The sequence below is a fragment of the Heterocephalus glaber genome, unplaced genomic scaffold, assembly GCF_053883595.1.
Source record: "Heterocephalus glaber isolate CG9 unplaced genomic scaffold, H.glaber_assembly_v1.0 deba00001757, whole genome shotgun sequence".
Taxonomy (NCBI): Eukaryota; Metazoa; Chordata; class Mammalia; order Rodentia; family Bathyergidae; genus Heterocephalus; species Heterocephalus glaber.
In genome coordinates, this window is record NW_028258454.1 from 283412 (window position 1) to 302942 (window position 19531).

Here is a 19531-nt window from a genome sequence, read left to right on the forward strand (position 1 = left end):
TCTGAGAGACATGGCCTTAGAAAGACCCAGTTTTCTTATCTGTAGCCACATTGGAGTTTTGCTTTGTGAAGAGAAATCTCAAGTCTCCCAGAGGCTTACAGGAATAGCTTTTTCCTTTTTGGTGGTCTTTTTGTTCAGTTTAGATGGAACTGGCTTTATTCTACAAAGATTGATTGTTATTTATCTCTGATGGCTTTATTGCAAGGATCACTGAAAAGGGACTGACTTAGTTATTTTTCTTGTTGCTGAGACAAAATATGCAACAACTAAAGTTAAAGGAGGAAAGGTTTATTTAGCTTAGAGTTTGTAGAAGTATCAGTCCATAATCAGCTGGCTCCAAGGCAGAGTGGCACATGGCAGAGGTGCAACAGTTTATGGTGGTGAAAGACAGCAAAAGTAACAAAGGGAGTCTTCCCCTTTTATATTATTCAGATTATTTAGGGTACCAGATTATCAGAACTAGACTGAATTTCATTACATTTTTAGACTCAAACTGCTCTCAATAACAAATTACCAAGATGTTTTAGAAGTAAAAGATCTACAGTATGAGGTCTAATGATACTGCAAAAACAAGATTGAGACAAAGCATCCAAAAATATTGTGTTTTTTACCTCAAACACACCATGGTCTATTACAAAAAGTAGATCATACATACAAAGATGAAAAGAACATTAAGTTTTCAACTGAAGGGAGCAGTCCTTTTAAAGGGACATCCCCGGCAATGCAATGAGTAGTAGAATTTATATTTATTAAGCTCATGACAGTGCTTGAAGAATGTGATGTCTTATTCAGTAGAGTCTTCCTCGACTATGATTTCCTTGTGTCCCCCAAACTTGGCCACCTCTACTTCCCCTGAAGGCTCCTCTCATATTAAAGTTGCTCAAATTTCTGTATTTCCCACTGGGAGGGTTATAAATCTGCCTGGCATCCCTTTTTGGTCCTGCTGCAGATTTCCTGGGTGGTGAACCCAAAGTTGTATCTTCATTGGCTCTCTTTTGCCCAACCTCAACCTTCTGTACAGGTTTCCAGGATAATGTTACTGTGGTTTTATAAGGAGGAATGTGGAAGAGATCCTTGATTAAAACATTGATAGTTATTTTCAATGCAACAACTTTAATCTTGTTCTCTTCCGTTTTTAAGACCTCCCCTATTTTACCATGGAGAATCAAACGAAGTTGTCGGATATAAACCTGCAAGCCCTGGGCAAAGTACTGCAGCCTGATTTTGAAATCTTTGAGCTTTTCTGCATTCAGTTTGGCTGTTAAGAAATCTGGAAGTTTTTGGCTCAACTGATGAAAACTGTACAACAAACATTCCACATAACTGAACTGCAACTTGGGTTCTTCATTACCAGCATTCTCCCCATTTTCTGCTTCTTCTGGTGGAAGAGGCATGTACTCCAATAACTTACCAAATAGTTTCCTTAAGTGTGTTTCTAGCTTCTCCATGTCACCACAAAATGAACTCATTTCTCCCAACAATCTTAACATCTCCAAATGTGTATCAAGACCCTCCACTGGGGTACTCAAGGTACTAAGGTTAGGGAGAACTTGTTCACAGAAATGTCACAAACCTCGTGGAATGAACATTTTTGGAGAAGAGGGGCACTGCCTGCTGAGTGCACTGTAAGAGCCTGTCCACGCAGTTGGGATCTGAGGGATTGAAGGTCTGCTCCAGGTTGGCCTGTTTGGCCACCAGCTCTACCAGCTGCTGTCTTCCACTCACTGTCTGTAAGCTTTTTAACCCAGACAGTATCTTCATGAACAGAACAAATTCTTCACCAATCATATCTTCTAGGACCTTTTGGATTCAGTTAGTATAAGTTCTTCTACTTCGTTAAGACTTCATCTGGTAAAGTTTTAAGTTTTGTAGAAAGGAACTTAATTGCTCGTTCTCTAACAATGTCTTCTCCTTGAAGTATCTGGCTAAACAAGCCACCTAATATTCCTCTTGCATCCATCTTAAATATACTTAACAGGGCATTGTTCACTAAGTTAAATTCTGCAGTCATCTGTCTGCAAGAGTTGGGTTAGTATATCTTCCACTCAGGGAAGATTTTCTCCAGTGGCAAATTGAGGCAGCTCTTTAATTGCTTGGTGTCAAATTGATACACCTTCATCCTCACAGAGGTCTAACTGTGCATTGATAGCAGAATCTGCCAATTCAGGAAAATGCTTGAAGAATTTAGGAATAAACTGAGCTGCTAATCATTTTTCCTTAGTACCACCTTTCACACCATCCAGTATGACTTGATAGGCATCTTTATGCTGGCCCATTACTCAGTGGCATTGGTGAGGATGCCATACTTGTGGTAAAGCTCCTCCACCATTGGCATGGTGAACGACAAGACTGGGGTCTGCTCCTGGTGTCAAAGCTGACACCAGCACCACTCCAGTTTGTTTTCTAAATATCACCAGAGCCCCTTTTTAAATATCCCTTTGTCCTAAGGCCAATTTATCTTTCTGGGGAAGTATAAACTGGTGTTAATGGTTCCTCAAAAACTGAGATTAAGGCTAGGGCCTTAAGGGGTTGTAAGGCTTCCCTATCAGCCTTTTTATTTCCCAAGCAGACTTCAGACATATTTCTATAGTGCTCCTTACAGTGCACTGTGACCTGCTTGAGAAAATGGACTACCTCTAGGAGTTGTATAATTTCCTTCTTGTGCTTTGTGATTATTAGTAAGCCCCTTTCCTTTGAGATTGTTGCACAAATACGTAGCACCAGGAAGGCATATTTGAAGTCTGTATAGATACGTAAATTTTGCCTTTTCCTAGTGTCAATCCTCAAGTAAAAGCTATTAGCTCTGCCTTTCCAAGAGAGGTCCCTGAGGAAAGAGGTTTTGCTTCAGTGGCCTGTTGTGAACTGACAACTGCACAATCTACCTTTCAATGTCCTTCTTGGACAAAGCTACTTCTATCAGTGAACCACATCTTCTCAGGGTCTTGGAAGGGCCAGTCATTGATATCCTATCTGCTTGCACTAGGTTTGAGAGATCACTTGTTCACAAGAGTGGATAACTTCTGGGCCTATAGGCATCAAAGAGGCAGGATTAAGTGTAGTGCAGGTTTTTATAAAAACCTTTCCAGGGTATTTCCTTCCCTTTTAAAAGCATATTGCTCATCTTCATAGTTTCTAGCCCTTTGTAGGATTCTTTCATCTGGGTATGGCAAGTGACCAAAATGAATTGGACATTTTACTATGATAAGTCAAAAGCAAGGATCAAAGTTTGAAACATATCTGTAAACTTACTAGGGTCCTCTGATAATTGGCCTAGCCATTCTTTGCATTGCTGAATATCTACAACTGAAAATGAACCAGAACTTGAGTATTTCCATGCCTGGAACCTCTCTTTGAGGCAGGACAAGTTGTGAATTAAAGAAATAAGCACCACTTCTGGTTCATACTCTAAGGCTTAAAGCTGTGTGCAGCCAGTGGGTCATAAGGCTGAGGAGCATAATGAGGGGGCTGATTAAAACTGGGTTCCTTTAGGGCAAGAGGCTCTAGTGGAGTTCCTGAGTAATTGGAGGGATGTGCCTAATTTAGTGATCTGAGAACTATTGGGAGATTGAAGAGACCTCTCACTGGAGTTATATTTATTAAACAGATTGGAGAGACCCATATCCCCATGAGAGATAAGTAGGGGTCCAATACAAGATCATCAAGGATATGAGCTAGCAGAGACCATACCTCTGGGATAGGCTCCTTGTATACTGGCTTATTCCACCATTTCCCCCAAACATCAGGGAACATAGCTTCCTGGCTGCAACCTTTCCAGTGCTCACCACAGGTAAGGGTGGCCCCCCTACTATAGGCAGAAGAGGCTAAACAGGACAGGTAGAAAATTAATGTGGCTGCTGGTGAATGGACAAGTAAAGCATGAAGGGTACTATGTGAACTCAGGTTTTATGAAGCTGTAGCCATAAAACAATCATTAAAATTTATATATAACTCCAAGAGACCAGAAAAAGCAAAATCAATCCCAGCTAAAAGAGCAAATCAGGAAGCTGGGTGTGGTGGTGAACATTTGTAATCACAGCACTCAAGATGCTGAGGCAGGAGGATCATTTCCTGTTTGATGCTGGCCTGGGTTACATAGTGAGTTAAAGGCCAACATGAACTACATACTGAGGTCCTGTCTCAAAAGAAAAAAAAAAAAAAAGCAAAGTAGCAGGCAACACAACCCCCCATAACAAGTTATACTACACAGCTACAGTGATAAAAACAGCATTGTATTAGCACAAAAACTGACATGTAATTCAATGGAAAAGAATAGAAGATGCACTCACACTCAGCCACCTTATCTTTGACAAAGGGACCAAAAACCTATGCTGGAGGAAAGATAGCCAGTTTTTCCAGCTCCATTTGCTAAAGGGGCTATCGACATGCAGAAGATTGATGCTAGGCCTGTATTTCTCACCATGTACTAAACTAAAATCAAAATAGATCAATTAATTTTAGGGAGGAGGGGAAGCATGTATTTTTATGCTGGTAGCAAAGACCCACAGCCCCAAGGGAAGGGCTTCATGTCAACCCTGCTCAGCTATCTACCATAACCTTCCTGGGTCCTAGGACTACCTGCATATTCCTGCCTGTACATATTCTTTTTCTTCTGGTTTGTTTAAGGCTGGTCTTCTTCCTGCCATCTTATTTGGTTTAAGTATTTTGATCATTTTGAACCCTGCATAAAATGGTACAGTATGTGATTGTATACCTAAAATATACCAATAAAATTAATGAATAAAAATATATATATTTCAATTCACCATGCTAAATACCCTATGTGTTAAGCTCAGATACACAAAAACACCTAAATATGTCAACTCAATATCTATATATTAAACACTATAGGTACATAATCTATAAGTGATTTACTGAAAACCACACAATGTATGTAACTTCTGATATCTCCACTGGGAATTTTCTTTTTTTGGAAATTTGAGAAGAAATATTGACATCAAACATTTTGTATTATTTCTACAGGTCTCCACTACATGAGAAATTTTCACAGGATTTTCAAAACAGGCTTACATACATGAAGTTTCTCTCCAGTGAGACTTCATGTGTTTGACGTGAAATACATGTATTCATGTATTTGTCAATATGTGTACTTAGAGCACTCCCACATTGCTTACATACATAGTTTCTCCACAGTGAGTTTATGTCTGTGTAATGAGGACTTAGTAGCAAATCCTTTACCACACTGCTTACACACATAGGGCTTCTCCCCAGTGTGAGTTCTTTCATGTATTCGACAATAATTACGTGTGCTGAAAGCTTTCCCACATTGCATACATACATAGGGTTTCTCCCCAGTGTGACTCCTTTCATGTATTTTACAATAACCCTGTGTGCTGAAAGCTTTCCCACATTGCATACATACATAGGTTTTCTCCTCAGTGTGATTTCTTTCATGTCTTTGACAGTCACGGTGACATCTAAAAGCTTTCTCACATTGCTTACACACATAAGGTTTCTCCCCTGTGTGAATTCTTTCATGTATTTTACATTCATTGTGCCATCTGAAAGCCTTCCCACATTGCTTACATGCATAGGGTTTCTCCCCAGTGTGACTTCTTTTATGTTTTTGAATACCACCGCATGTTGCAAAAGCTTTGCCACATTGCTTACATACATAGGGTTTCTCCCCAGTGTGAGTTCTTTCATGTATTTGAATAGCATCACATGTCCTGAAAGCTTTCCCACATTGCTTACATACATAGGGTTTCTCCCCTATATGAATTCTTTCATGTGTTCGACAATGACTGTTACTGCTAAAAGCTTTCCCACATTGCTTACATACATAGGGTTTCTCTCCAGTGTGAGTTCTTTCATGTACTCGACAAACACTATGTGTGCTGAAAGCTTTCCCACATTGTTTACATACATAGGGTTTCTCCCCAGTGTGAGATCTTTCATGTATTTGACAATGACTGTTTCTGCTGAAAGCTTTTCCACACTGCTTACATACATAGGGTTTCTCCCCAGTGTGACTTCTCTCATGTATTTTACAATAATCTGGTGTACTGAAAGCTTTCCCACATTGCTTGCATACATAAGGTTTTTCTCCAGTGTGACTTATTTCATGTATTTTACAATTTTTGTGTGTGCTGAAACATTTCCCACATTTCTTACATATATAAGGTTTCTCCCCAGTGTGACTTCTCTCATGTCTTTGACAATAATCACGTGTATTGAAAGCTTTCCCACATTGCTTACATATATATGGTTTCTCCCCAGTGTGAGTTCTCTCATGTATTTTACAATAACCTTGTGTACTGAAAGCCTTCCCACATTGCTTACATACATAGGGTTTCTCTCCAGTGTGACTTCTTTCATGTATACGACAAACACTATGTGTGCTGAAAGCTTTCCCACATTGCTTACATACATAAGGTTTCTCTCCAGTGTGAATCCTCTCATGTATTTTACAATAACTTTGTGTACTGAAAGCTTTTCCACACTGCTTACACACATATGGTTTTCCCCCACTGTGATTTCTTTCATGGATCTGAATATCACTGGTTGTTCTGGAGTCCTTCAAATTTTTCTTACATACAAAGGTCTTCTTCTCTCTAAGGTGAGTTCTTTCACTAAGATCAGAGCTGGATTTGCCACACTGACCAAATTCACAGGGTTTCTCTCCAGCCTTTGTCCTTGTATGCTTCTGAAAGGACTGGAAATTACTCCAGTTTCTTGCATTTTCATTACATTTTAATAGCTTCTCTTCAGATCCTAAATACTCATCAGGCTTCAGTGCAGTATGTGGCACATTTAGTGACAAATCCTCAATCAGGGGCTTTCTACAAGCAAGGCTTTCAATCGGTTTTAAACCAACTAGTTTCATGTCCACATTAGCATCTGGAATCCAAAGGAATATTTCTTTATATTGATTCCAAGTTTTATATTGATAATATTGCTCTAACTCTTCATTTCTGTAAAAACAAAAACAGTCACAATAAAATGAGTCTCTATATTAATGATTTATCAGAACAGGTTCTCTTTTGATGCCTAAGAAATTCTGACAATGAATGAAATGAATGCAGTGGAAGATACCTTCAAAACACCCACTCCCAAGAGAGTGATGTTTATTTGGGAATTTTTAAATTGGTGTATTTTGCAATATAGAAGTTTTAGTTTTATTTTGCGCAATTGGTACATATGTATATCACATATTGAATTTTCTTTTTTTTTTTGGTACCCGGGATTGAACTCTGGACCTTGCGCTTTTGAGGAAGGTGGCAGCACCACTGAGCTAAACCCCTGGCCTACATATTGAGTATTTTTAATACTTTTTCCCCATCACTCTTTCCCTTCTATTCTTACCGTTTGTTTTTGTTATCTCCAAAAAGTCAGCCTTTCCTTTTTCTATCACCTCTCCTTTATTTTAATCCCTAATTTATAGTTTTGGTTTCTCATATAAGAGAAAACATGTGACATTTTACATTCTCGGCCTGACTTATTTCACTTAACATTATGGGATGAAGACCCACCCAATTCTTTTTTTGTTGTTGTTGTTAAATTCTTTTATTGGTACATTTTTAGGTATACAACACAATTACATTTCTCATTGGAAATTGTACCTTTACATAATGCATCTTGGTTCTTATTTTTTTCCCATTCCTAGCCCTCCCTTCACCCCCTCCACCCTTCTCTATTTACAAAGACTTTATTTCCATTTTTTCCATTTCTCATCACTTTTCCTTTCCCTTCTTTCCTTTCCCCTGCTCCTCCCACTACCCCTACCCCTTTGGACCTTTTCTTCCTATTTTACATTATCGATTATTCATTCTAATCATTGGTACATTTTAGGTCTACAATATAATGACATTCATCATTGGAAATTTGCACCTTTACATAGTCTCTCTTGGTTCTTATTTTTCACCCTTGCCCAGCCCTCCCTTCAACCCCTCCAGTCCTCCCTATTTACAAAGATTTTGTTCCTATTTTTCCATTTTCTCATATTAATCCCATTCCCTTCTACCCTTTCCCCTAGCCCTTCCACTTCCTTCCCCTTTGCCCCTTTTCTATCCTATTTCACATTACCTATTATACATTTAGTCCTTATTTACACTTTCAGTTTCTCACACCAGAGAAACTATTTGGTATTTACACATGTGTGTCCTATTTATTTTACTTAAGAGTATTGCCTCAATGTGAATCCACTTAGCTATAAATGTCTCTAATTTCTCATTTTTTAGGGCTGAGTAGTACTCCATTTTATTAAAAACCACATTTTCTTTATCCAGTCTCCAGTTGATGGGCATTTGGGCTGTTTCCAAGTTTTAGCTATCACAAACTGTGCTATGAGCATGGGTGCACATATATCATTGTGGTATGATTCTTTTAATTCTTTGGGGAAGATCTCCAGCAGTGGAATAGCGGGGTCAAATGGGACTTCTAGTCCTAGTTCTTTGAGGTACCTCCATAGTGATTTCCACAGTGGTTGCACCAGTCTACACTCTCACCAGCATTTGAGAAGGGTTCCTCTTTCTCCACAGCCCCGCCAGCATTTGTTATTGGTTGATTTCATGATAGCAGCCATTCTTTCTGGAGTGAGCCCACCCAATTCTTTTAGAAAATGACATAATATTCATCTTCTTGGATGATAATATAGCAAATTATTTTTTCTTTTCAGGGCTGGAAATTAAACACAGATCTTAGCACTGAACTACATCTCCAGCTTTTTTAGTTCATGTTTTGAGAGATACTCATTGATGGTTTAGTTGCTTGTGATTAGCTGCAACTTGCAGTCCTGCTGAATCAGCTTCCCAGAGTGTTGGGTTGACAAGAATGCACTATCATACTGAGCCTATCAAAATTTTTCTTTTTTTTCCCCATTAAGTTTATTGGTACATTTTAGGTATAAAATACAGTTACATTCATCATTGGGATCTTGTACCATTACATGAGTATCTTGGTTCTTACTTTTTCCCCCTTCCCCTGCCCTCCCTTCACCCCCTCCACTCTTCCCTATTTTCAAAGACTTCAAAATTTTTCTTTATCCATGGATCCACTGATGGACATCTAGGCTGATTCCAGGGCTTAGCTGTTATAAACTGGCCTGCTTTGAGTATGGGTATGCAGGTATTAGTATATTATGATTTTTAACTCTTTTGGGAATATACCCAAGAGAGGTATGCCTGGATCAAACAGAACTTCTATTTTACTTTTTGAAATTTGTATATTGATGATCAGAGTGGTTGTAGATAACATTCCCAACAATGATGTTGGAGGGTGCCCTAAAATGAAATGACTCAATTCTCTGGATGATGGCTTGAAAACATTATTATAATACTAGTATTCACTTACAGTTTGAATAATCCTTCGAGGTCAGCAATTTTTTTGATAGTGAATGCCTCATATTCATATGCATGCATAATTAGATATCCTGAAGATAAGCTCCTGCCAAAACTCAAATTTTATTGTTTTCATATACATCCATATACAATACTTAAATGTAATTTTATACATATTCATGATGTTGATCATGAAAGTGGCACAAGCTTGTTGCCCCTCTATCATTTGGCTATGTATTACTTCAGGAAGTCTGACCAAAGCTTACATGACTCAAATGGGCATGTCAGATAGCAGAATTGGGCTAGTATTTCTCCTTTGCTAATGGCTGCTATTGAGACTTAAGTCCTAGTCTGTGAAGTAGCAAGACTCGGCTGATTTCACTTCCTGCCAAGGTCAACTAACTCCAACTAAATTCTTCCCCTCTGAATTAACCATTTGTCCTCTTCTACAAAGATATGCTTGTGCCCTCATTTTACAGTCCTGCCTGCTTGATATTTGTTACCACCAGGTGTCCTGAGGCCTGCCCAGTTTCCCCCCTTCCCACACTTGTAATGAAAAAATGTATGTCCTGGGAGCCCTTTATCTTTGCTGCCCCGAGCAGCTTGATCAGCTCGTCTCAGTTTCTCTCAAGTCTCTGTCTCTGAGTTTCTTTTAATTCCCACTTTCTTATCTTGTGGACACTGTACTGGCTTACAGGAGGCAAGGACCACTGCAGATGTCTCTGGTAACATCCATTACCCTTGCCCTAGAATATATCAGATAGTGTCACTTGTTGCATGATTTCAGTACTAATTCAATTTCATATACTGGAATATTTCTGTATTTAATTGTCAGATTATACATACTCAACTGCATATATTTTTGGAGAATATTTGTATGATTAAATACATTTGAACATGGCCTCATTTCCTTGTCATGTTTCTGCTCACATGCTGACTCTTATGGAACATTCCTTTTCCTTGTGAGTGCAAATTACCTTAGATTTCTCCAGTAATTATTGTACTCTTCTTCAACTTCCTGGTTATCCCAGTCTGTTCCTGAGTTATAGACATAGAAATATAAGGAGTCACTACATTAATACATAAAAATTAATAGATTCCAATTAGATTCATGATGTAACCAGGCCTGGGATATTCTTCAAAATGTTTTCACATTCTATTTAATGTAACTGCACTGATAAACAACAAACAATATTCTCTAATTGTACAGATTAGAGAGATGTCATCTTACCTATAGAAACCATGTTCCTAAAGGTTTCCCCCATCACATCTCTGTAGAGGTTTTTTTGAGATGGATTCAGCAAAGCCCACTCTTCCATGGTGAAATTCACAGCCACATCCTCAAAGGTCACTGCCTCCTAAAGGATCACACATATATTTCTTGAAGGAAGGTTGAGACTTACAGCCTCGAATATCTCAACTTCTGTCATAAATTGAAAGCCAGGTGTGGTGGTGCATGTCTATAATCCCAGCACTCAGGATGCTGAGGTAGGAGGATCAAGCACACAGTGAGTTCAAGGTCAGCCTAAACTACAAAACAGTGTCTAGGGATGGAGTGAGATGAGGAGCTGGCTGGGGTAACATCCTCCTGGAGTATTAATCCAAAGGCAACTGGGAGATGGCCACAATACAGAAGGACCATGAGATGGGAATGAGTTGGTCTGGAACAGAAGGTAGCAAGCCATATGGTGTCATCTCATGAGGTAAAAAGAGGAAGCTGCAGATGCTTTTTGGTACTTTGATCTGTGACCATGAGTGGGAAGGTGACTGTTAAGACACCACCCCCCCATCTTGGATAATCAGATCTATGTGTGTTGAAGTAGAATCTGACAGCAAAATAAAGGATGAACCAGGCAAGGCTATACAGGGAGGTAATTTGAGAGGTTGCTCCATATTCAAGCAACAGACACAACAGTCCAAAGTGGTGCTTTGGAGGAAGGACTGAAAAACAAAGAAAAAATGCAGATTGCTTTGGTAGTTGGAAGAAAGGAAGATTGAGAGAGATGGAAAAAGTGAGGATGGATTTAAAGATTCAACTTGGGTATTTGAGAGAATAATGCCAATATTACAGAAGGAGAATGTAGCAGAGACTTCTAGCAGTCCATTAAAATCCATTCTTGCTTTCCTTCTTAGCAACACAACAGTAACTAGACATATAGCTGTCCAGCTACCTGAAATTTCCCACTTTGCTTTGGTGTTCTAAGTAACAGATTTTTAAAAAATTTTATGCCTCCTATGACTATTTGGTCTCATTCCACCCATTACCACCCCTGTGGCTATAATAAAATCTTCTTGACTGTAATAAACCAAATTCTTAAACTTCCATATTCTCCACCTCCTGAATATTTTCCTCCATATTGTTTATGATTGACTGTAAAATACTATAAGAATCCAAAGTGTGATCCAACAAAATAAAAATTTATTTTTTCTCTTGGATAGCAAGAGAAATAGCAAAAAACAAAACAACAACAACAACAAACAGCTGGACAGAAGCTGAAAGCTTCAAATATTAACTCCATGTCTTGGTCATCAATTCCATGTGTATGTACATTTCTTTCAGACAGAAATTCTGATGCTAGATTATCAATCACTACTAAATCAACAGAAAAATAGGAGCACTGGTTCTTCTCAGTCACTTCAAGGATATCTATACTCACTGTTTCTAAAGCAGCGCTCAGGGAAGGAGCTCTTGTAGATCACCATCCACAAAACACTGGGGCAGATGAAAATATAATGAATGGTTTTCACAGAACACAGGTAATATCACCTTTCAAATCTTACTATTTATATAGCATTGAGTCCTTTCTTTGACTATACTTAGGCAGCATTTTGAAACTTGAATTTGGTTTCAAAGAAAAAATATAACTGAACAGCAAATAAGGTTTATGAATACTAGCTAAAATGTTCATGGAAAAAGTTTTATAAGAACAACTTTGTGAATAATGAATAGGGAAAGGGTGGCTGTCTTCAGCTACTTTTCTCATAGCTGAGACAAAATACTTGATACCCAAAGTTAAAGGGGAAAGGGTTTAGTTGGCTTACAATTAATAGAGGTTACAGTCCATAGTGGGCTGGCTCCAAGGCAGAGTGACTCATGGCAGACAGGTATCACAGAGAACAGTTCATGGTGCCCACAAGGTAGCAAAGCAACAAATGAACCTTAACAGTGCCTTTCTGCCTCTTTTACCCAGACTAGGGTAGTGCCAAACCAATCAGTGGACTGATTTAGTAATCATACACCCTTAATCCCAGCATCACACACTCTAGATTCAGCCACCTCTGAAAATGTCCCATGACCACATGAGGGTATGGGGGCACATCTAGACACAAACCATAACAGTGGCATATTATCTTAATAGTTCAGTGTCACCGTGCACTCAGAAGAAATCTTAAGAGTGCTATGGGAGGCAAATGAGGGGAAGAAAATGACCAAACTGTACTACATTCATTGAAAGACAATATATCACAAAGTAGGCACAAAAGGAAAATTTTAGCAAGGTCAGTGGTACATCCCAGCACTTGGAAGGCTGACGCAGAAGGACTGTCATGAGTTTGAAGCTAGCCTGGGCTGCACAGTAAATTCAAAACTAGTCTGAAATATAAAGTGAGATCCTGCCTCAAAATCCCCTTAGAAAGAGACTGTAAAAAAAAATTGTCACTTACAAATGACATGCATCTTTGATTTGTTAAAAAATTATAGCTATACAGTATAATAAAAGTCTAACATCATTCAATAAGGTTGATAGCTTCCATAATATACATGAGAAACATTCAAACCACACCTTTCATGAGACTGTCCCATTAGTAGAGAAAATCACAGATGAATCTCAGGAAGATAGTTTTCAATGTGTCCACATGTATATGGAATGTTGATTCATGAAAGAGCTGGTGTTATGTATCTCCAGAAGAAATAACAATCTATTTCATTTATGTTCAGGGAGAAACAGATACGTACTTGGAAACCTGGACTATATACTCTTCTATTCTATGTACAATAATTAAGTTGCATATTAAAATGGGCAGGATAAACTTGAATGCCTTGAGAATTCACAGTGAAATAACCTTTAGATGTGAAAGTGTTTCCTCACAAGAAAATCATGCAAACATAAGAATTAGAAGGATAAGTTGAAGTATATGAAAATCATAAATAATCCAGACACAAACAAAACAGTTGCTATGTACACAGTATAAAGATTTTGTATACGGAGTAAAAATCAATGAACATAAATCTAAAAATATGATTACAACATATCTAAATCAAGAGAAAACACTGAACAGCAAACAAGAACAAAATCTTTTTTGAGATTCACTAAAGAAAATGGAAGTGTGGAAGAACACAATAAGAAAATAGACTTATGCAAGAACGGAAAATCAATTGACACGCTCTACACTCATTTCTTTTACTTTGGAGTTTACCAAAATACACAAACCAGTCATTTCTTTCAAGTGTTCAGAGAAAACACTGCACTATTTTTTTCCTTAAATTCTTTTATTGGTACGTTTTAGGTGTACAATACATTTACATTTATCATTGAGTACTTGTACCTTTAAATGATGCATCTTGGTTCTTATTTTTTTCCCATTCCCCTGCCCTCCCACCCCCTCCACCCTTCCCTATTTACAAAGACTTTGTTTCCATTTTTTCCTTTTTTCATAATTTTTCCTTTCCCTTCTTTCCTTTCCCCTACCTCTCCTACTTCCCCTACCCCTTTGGACCTTTTCTTCCTATTTCACATTATCAATTATTCATTTTAATCCTTATTTACACTTTCAGTTTTTCACATCAGAGAAACTATTTGGTATTTACATGTGTGTCCTATTTATTTCACTTAAGAGTATGTCCTCAATATGCATCCATTTAGCTATAAATGTCTCTAGTTTCTCATTCTTTATGGCTGAGTAGTACTCCATTTGATTAAAAAAAAAAACCCATCTTCTTTATCCAGTTTCCAGTAGATGGGCACTTGGGCTTTTTCCAAGCTTCTGCTATTACAAACTGTGCCGCTATGAACATGGGTGCACATATATCGCTGTGGTATGATTCTTTTAATTCTTTTGGGAAGATACTCAGCAGGGGAATAGCTGGGTCAAATGGGACCTCTAGTCCTAGTTCTTTGAGGTTATCTCCATACTGATTTCCACAGGGGTTGCACCAGTCTGCACCCCCATCCACAATGGAGAAGAGTTCCTTTCTCCCCACAACCCTGAAAACATTTGTTATTGGTTGATTTCTTGATAGCAACCATTCTTTGTGGGGTGAGGTGGAATCTCAGTGTTGTTTTCATCTGCATCTCTCAAGTGACCAGTGATTTTGAACATTTTTTTATATGTTTATTTGCTGCTTTTACTTCCTTGTCTAAGAAATGTCTGTTCATTTCAGATGCCCATTTTTGAACTGGGCCTTTGAATTTGGGGGTTTGATTTTTTAAAGTTCTTTATATATTCTAGGTAGTAGTCCTTTGTCTAGGGAACAGCTGCTAAAATTTTTTTCCCACATTGTAGGTTGTCTCTTAGCTCTGTTGGTGGTTTCTCTTGCAGTGCAGAAGCTTTTTAATAACATGAGATCCCAGTTGTTCTTTGTGCTAGTTCCCATACTACTGAGGATTTGTTCATAAAGTCTTTTCCTATGCCAATGTCTTCAAGAGTTCTACCTAACTTACCTTCAAATAAGTTTAGTGTTTCTGTTTTAATATTTAGATCTTTAATCCACTTCAATCTTAGTTTAGTGCATGGTGATAGATATGGATCTAGTTTTAATCTTTAACACTGTGCTATTATTCCTGGAGATAAATGTGATTATCTTTAAGTAAACTTGAAAAATCCTGAACCTCATGACCAGTGGAATGGATGAGAAAGCACTTTGCCCTTGATTCACATATCGGCACTTGTGAACAATAATTACACATAAAAAAACCTCTAAAAATATTTTTCTTTGCAATTTCCATAAAACTCACTTATTGAAGATTCCAAAGGAGAAAACTAAAAGAATGCTTTTCCTAGAAAATCACACATGGTAAACTTAGGAAAAGTCACCAAAATGGGCAAGTGGTCATCCATGGAGCAGGAGAAGTTTGAATCAGGTAGGGTAAGTTACCACCTGGATACTCACATTCATTGCCCAAGGCCCAGTGATGCCTTTTCACATCCTACCTCAGCTAAATTCACAGGGTGAAATTTCATGTCATCTCAATTCTGAGCAGAGACCAACACCTACGATCAATTAAAGTTTGACCTTTGTCTCTTCCCAATTTTTCTTCTGAATTCAAATGTGTATTGCTTGCTGAGCACTAAACAATTCTCTAACAAAAAATGGTGGGCCCTGAATCAAGACACCACCCAGAGCTGCCACAACTTTGACAAATTCAGAGCACTGGTCTAATACACTACTTCAAGTGAAGATGGGTGTTCAAAGCATGTGATGTTTTTTATTATGAGGCATCATCCTGAAGTTATCAAGAGCTGGCACACTGAGTCACCCCATTTAGAGAAAGGAATATACTGCCTCAAAGTGGCTTACGATAAAAAGGGACAGACATACATAATTTTTGAAAAATTACTATGTAGCCTAGGCTGAACCTGAACACCAATCCTCCTGCCTCAGCCTCCCAAGTGCTGAGATTACAGGAACATGACACCACACTCACCTAGCATTTCATTTTTAAAATGTCTACAAACTATCCATGAACTATAGCAATTATGTGAGAAATGGTGCTTTTCTATCTTTCCACCCATATACAAATCACATGTAGATGACCTACTTCAAGGAGATTCTAACTTTGTGTTTAACAGTCAGACCCTTCTGAAGTTGTACTTTATAGCATTTACCTTCTTTCCGTTGATAACTTCCTATCCACTTTTAGCATTCTAAATCACAAGAAGCTTATTATTTCATTGCTACTTATATAACACAGGAGTTGAAGCCATGTCTCTTAACACTGAGCCTCACCACAGGTAATGTTAAACAATTCTTCTCATTTTTATGGCATCCCCAACCCCCCCATAAGGAGGGGGGTAGATTCAGGACCTTGCATTTGCGAGGCAGGTGCAATGCCACTGAGCTAAATCCCCAGCCTTTTATGGCATTAAAAAAAACCCTGTAATAAGTTTGGAATTGTGAAGAAGTGTTTGGAAATTTTGGAATTTACTATCATGACAAGCAAGTCCAGACTGGCCAATACAACAGCACTGTTTGAGGCCTTGTATCTAAATTTTAACAAATTTAGCATACTGTAATGAAGTGTCTTAGCTACTATTCTGTTACTGAGTCAAAATATCACACATCCACAACTGGAGAAGTTTACAATGGCTCACAATTTCCCAGCATGGTCTGCTGGATCCAAGGTAGAAAAGGATGGCAAAGTAAGTAGTAAGGTGAAACAAAAGGTACTTAAGCCATGGCAGCCTGTAGGAGGACGTACAAACAATACACTTTTCCTGGCCTTGCCTCTAGGCATCTGTCTCCAGAAAGTCCCCACCTCCTAACAGCATGTTCAGATACAGAACTCACTGAAGAATTAACTGATGAACTCACTAAATGTATTCACTGATGAGGACAGGGCTCACACAAATCAATCAATTTTCAAACTCATGAGACACTCAGGAGACATTTTAGATATAAACCATAATATCTGGTCTGCTGCTGGGAGAAAAAACAGACCACCCAAAACAGCAGCCTCACCCACACAGAAACTTCATGTGTATCATGAATCTCCCATCAACCCTCCCACTCACTGAACAGCATGCTGAGGAGTGTGATTGCACATGCTTATCACGTTTATTGTGTATTACGTGCTTGAGAAATCTACCCCCCCCAGTGAAACTACCACATGCATTTACTGTGCGCTTGACAGACCTCCAACTGATCTTTTTCCCTCCCCAGAAATAAAGGTTAAGGCCCTGATTGGCCTAGATTGCACCATGCAGTGAAGCTGTTATTTTTAGAAACCAGCTTACCCTTTTAAGTACGAGTACACCCCAAACGCATCAGGCAATGAGCTGAGGGCCCTGTATCTTGCAGTCCACTCTGCTGCTAAGATGGGTTTTTTCCTGCATTTGTGTACTATAAATCAACTTTTGCTTCACATTACTTCCATCCTGACTTCATTTTCCACCAAAAAAATTTTAGACAAGGGCAATGGTTTTGCCCCACTTCCTCATTTCTTCACCAGAGTGAGGGCGAGGGGCCTAGAGAACGGCAGAAGGTCATTACAGGGGATTCCTAACCTCTCAGAGAACCTCATCAGATGCAAAAAGTGGGGGCTCATCCAGGATTAAAGAAAAGACCACTAAAGACCCCCAGACATGGTCAGTATACCTGACCTAAATGGAGGTGAGCAGAGATGGAACAACTGGCTGTTTTGGGGCTCCCCTACCATGATTTAGCACAGTGGAATGTCCATGATGAGGTCTTTCATTGGGCATTAGTGGACCCTCAGGAGTGGGGATCCTCAGGAGTGCCAGTGCCGACCATAGTGGAGGCATTGTGGACTTTTGCCTCATTGTGCTCAGGGTTGACATGCTCACTTACCTGTTAAGACATCTATTACCTGGAAGTATTGCCTTGGTCCTAAGGGATAGACCAACCTTTAGGCCCATGGATATTTTGAGGGGGGAAATCAGGAGTCCTGACATTTCTCTGGACATTATCTTTGTCCAGAAACCTTAGGCTATGGCTTCTTTCTGGCTATTGTTGCTGTATATCTCACAAATGAGGAATCACAGATAATTTCTAAATTAGGCTGCCTAGCTCAATGTTGTCACTTTTGCAAAGATAGTAGAGTCAAGAACTTTAATTGATATCATAGGAATACCATAGATTTTTGGTGGCAACCTTGAAATTATATTACATTGATTCACATTTTCTGTCATAAAGGAGACCAACAATAGAACACATAAAGCCCTGGCAAGATGAACTGGTTTCTGTTCCCCTTGGATTATTATATGAGTTAGAAAGAAAATATGAATGGCTGCAATGGGAGCTCCCTTACTCTCCCTTTTCTTATCAGTCTGTGGCCTTGGATTTCAACACTCCAAGTTGATTATAGCCTTTCCAACAAAGAGGGGAGTCTTAACTCTCAAGCAATTAGGCATTCTATCTCTCCTTAACCCTCCTAAAGAAAGAGCTTACTGGGAATGTTGCGCATATCAGCAATGGCTTAAACAAGGTTTTCAAATCCACATGCAAATCTGTTGTGGGCCAGGGCCTCCACTATGGACTATGTTTCAGACCCTATGTCTCAGCTTGTTGACTAGTTCCCATGGCAGAGCTTGTAGGTTGCAGAAGGCAGCACCCAGGGGAGGGGGGCCACCCCATCCTGGGATGCCTAATCCTTGGCAGCCAAGGCCACTCACCACCAGGACAGGAAAAACTCAAGGCCCAAACCTATAACTTCACGTCTTTGCCTGATATGTTCCCATGTCCAAGATCCTAGGACAGTGGGATAGGCCCTGACAAGTTTTGTTTTCTTTTTTTCTGACACAGATGGGGGCTGGAAAATTCATCATACCTCCCTGGTCACCTTTGGAATGCCTACTTAAACACTGGAAAGAACTACAACTCCAGATTCTTAGGAGAAAGGCTCTCATCTTTTAATCTACAGAGACATAGGTCCAATCCCTCTTGAGAGATGAAGAAAAACACCCCCGGGGGTTCCCTAAATTTTAATACTATCCTCCCATTAGATCTCTTATGGAATTAAATTTCTCACATGCAGCTTTTATTTGTTCTCAACAACCATCCTGAATGGGCTAGCACTTGATCAATAAATCCCACGTTTTTAGCAGTTACATCTGGTCTTGTTCCCTCAGAGAAATGTGTACCCTCAGAGGGAAAGAACCATGAACCAACCCCACCCTACTTGGAGACAAATCCCACTAAGCCCAGTGTACCCCCTGAAAAGCTGCTCTTTCTGTAAAATCATGAGAGAGGAGAAATAACCCATCAAAAATTTACATATGCTGAGTTGGGAAAAATAAAAAAGAGGCTAGAGAGTTTTACAAACAACCTGACCAATATATTTGAAATTTTGATAGGCTCAAGCATTTATTTGATTTAACCTGGGAGGATATGATGTTTTGGGGGGGATTTTTTTGTATTAAATTCTTTTATTGGTACATTGTAAGCATACAACACAATTACATTTCTCATTGGGAATTGTACCCTTATATAATGCATCTTGGTTCTTATTTTTTCCCCATTCCTAGCCCTCCCTTCACCCCCTCTACCCTTCCCTATT

General features: G+C 39.0%; 1 protein-coding gene and 2 pseudogenes across 1 annotated transcript in view; all 3 read right to left on the minus strand.

Moving 5' to 3' along the window:
- Positions 1–267: 267 nt before the first annotated feature.
- Positions 268–2335, minus strand: LOC101697364 (apoptosis inhibitor 5 pseudogene; annotated as a pseudogene).
- Positions 2336–4948: 2613 nt separating this feature from the next.
- On the minus strand, positions 4949–6168 carry LOC110346801 (uncharacterized; annotated as a pseudogene).
- Positions 6169–6938: 770 nt separating this feature from the next.
- LOC101696994 (zinc finger protein 124) overlaps positions 6939–19531 on the minus strand; it is a 49045-nt gene continuing 36452 nt past the window's right edge. The window contains exons 2-5 of the mRNA XM_021248560.2: positions 10528–10654; positions 10274–10334; positions 9310–9402; positions 6939–8637 (exon numbers count right to left, since the gene is read on the minus strand). Of these exons, the coding sequence (XP_021104219.1) occupies positions 8619–8637; positions 9310–9402; positions 10274–10334; positions 10528–10654 (300 nt within the window). The 3' untranslated portion in view covers positions 6939–8618. The remainder of the gene's footprint in view (positions 8638–9309; positions 9403–10273; positions 10335–10527; positions 10655–19531) is intronic.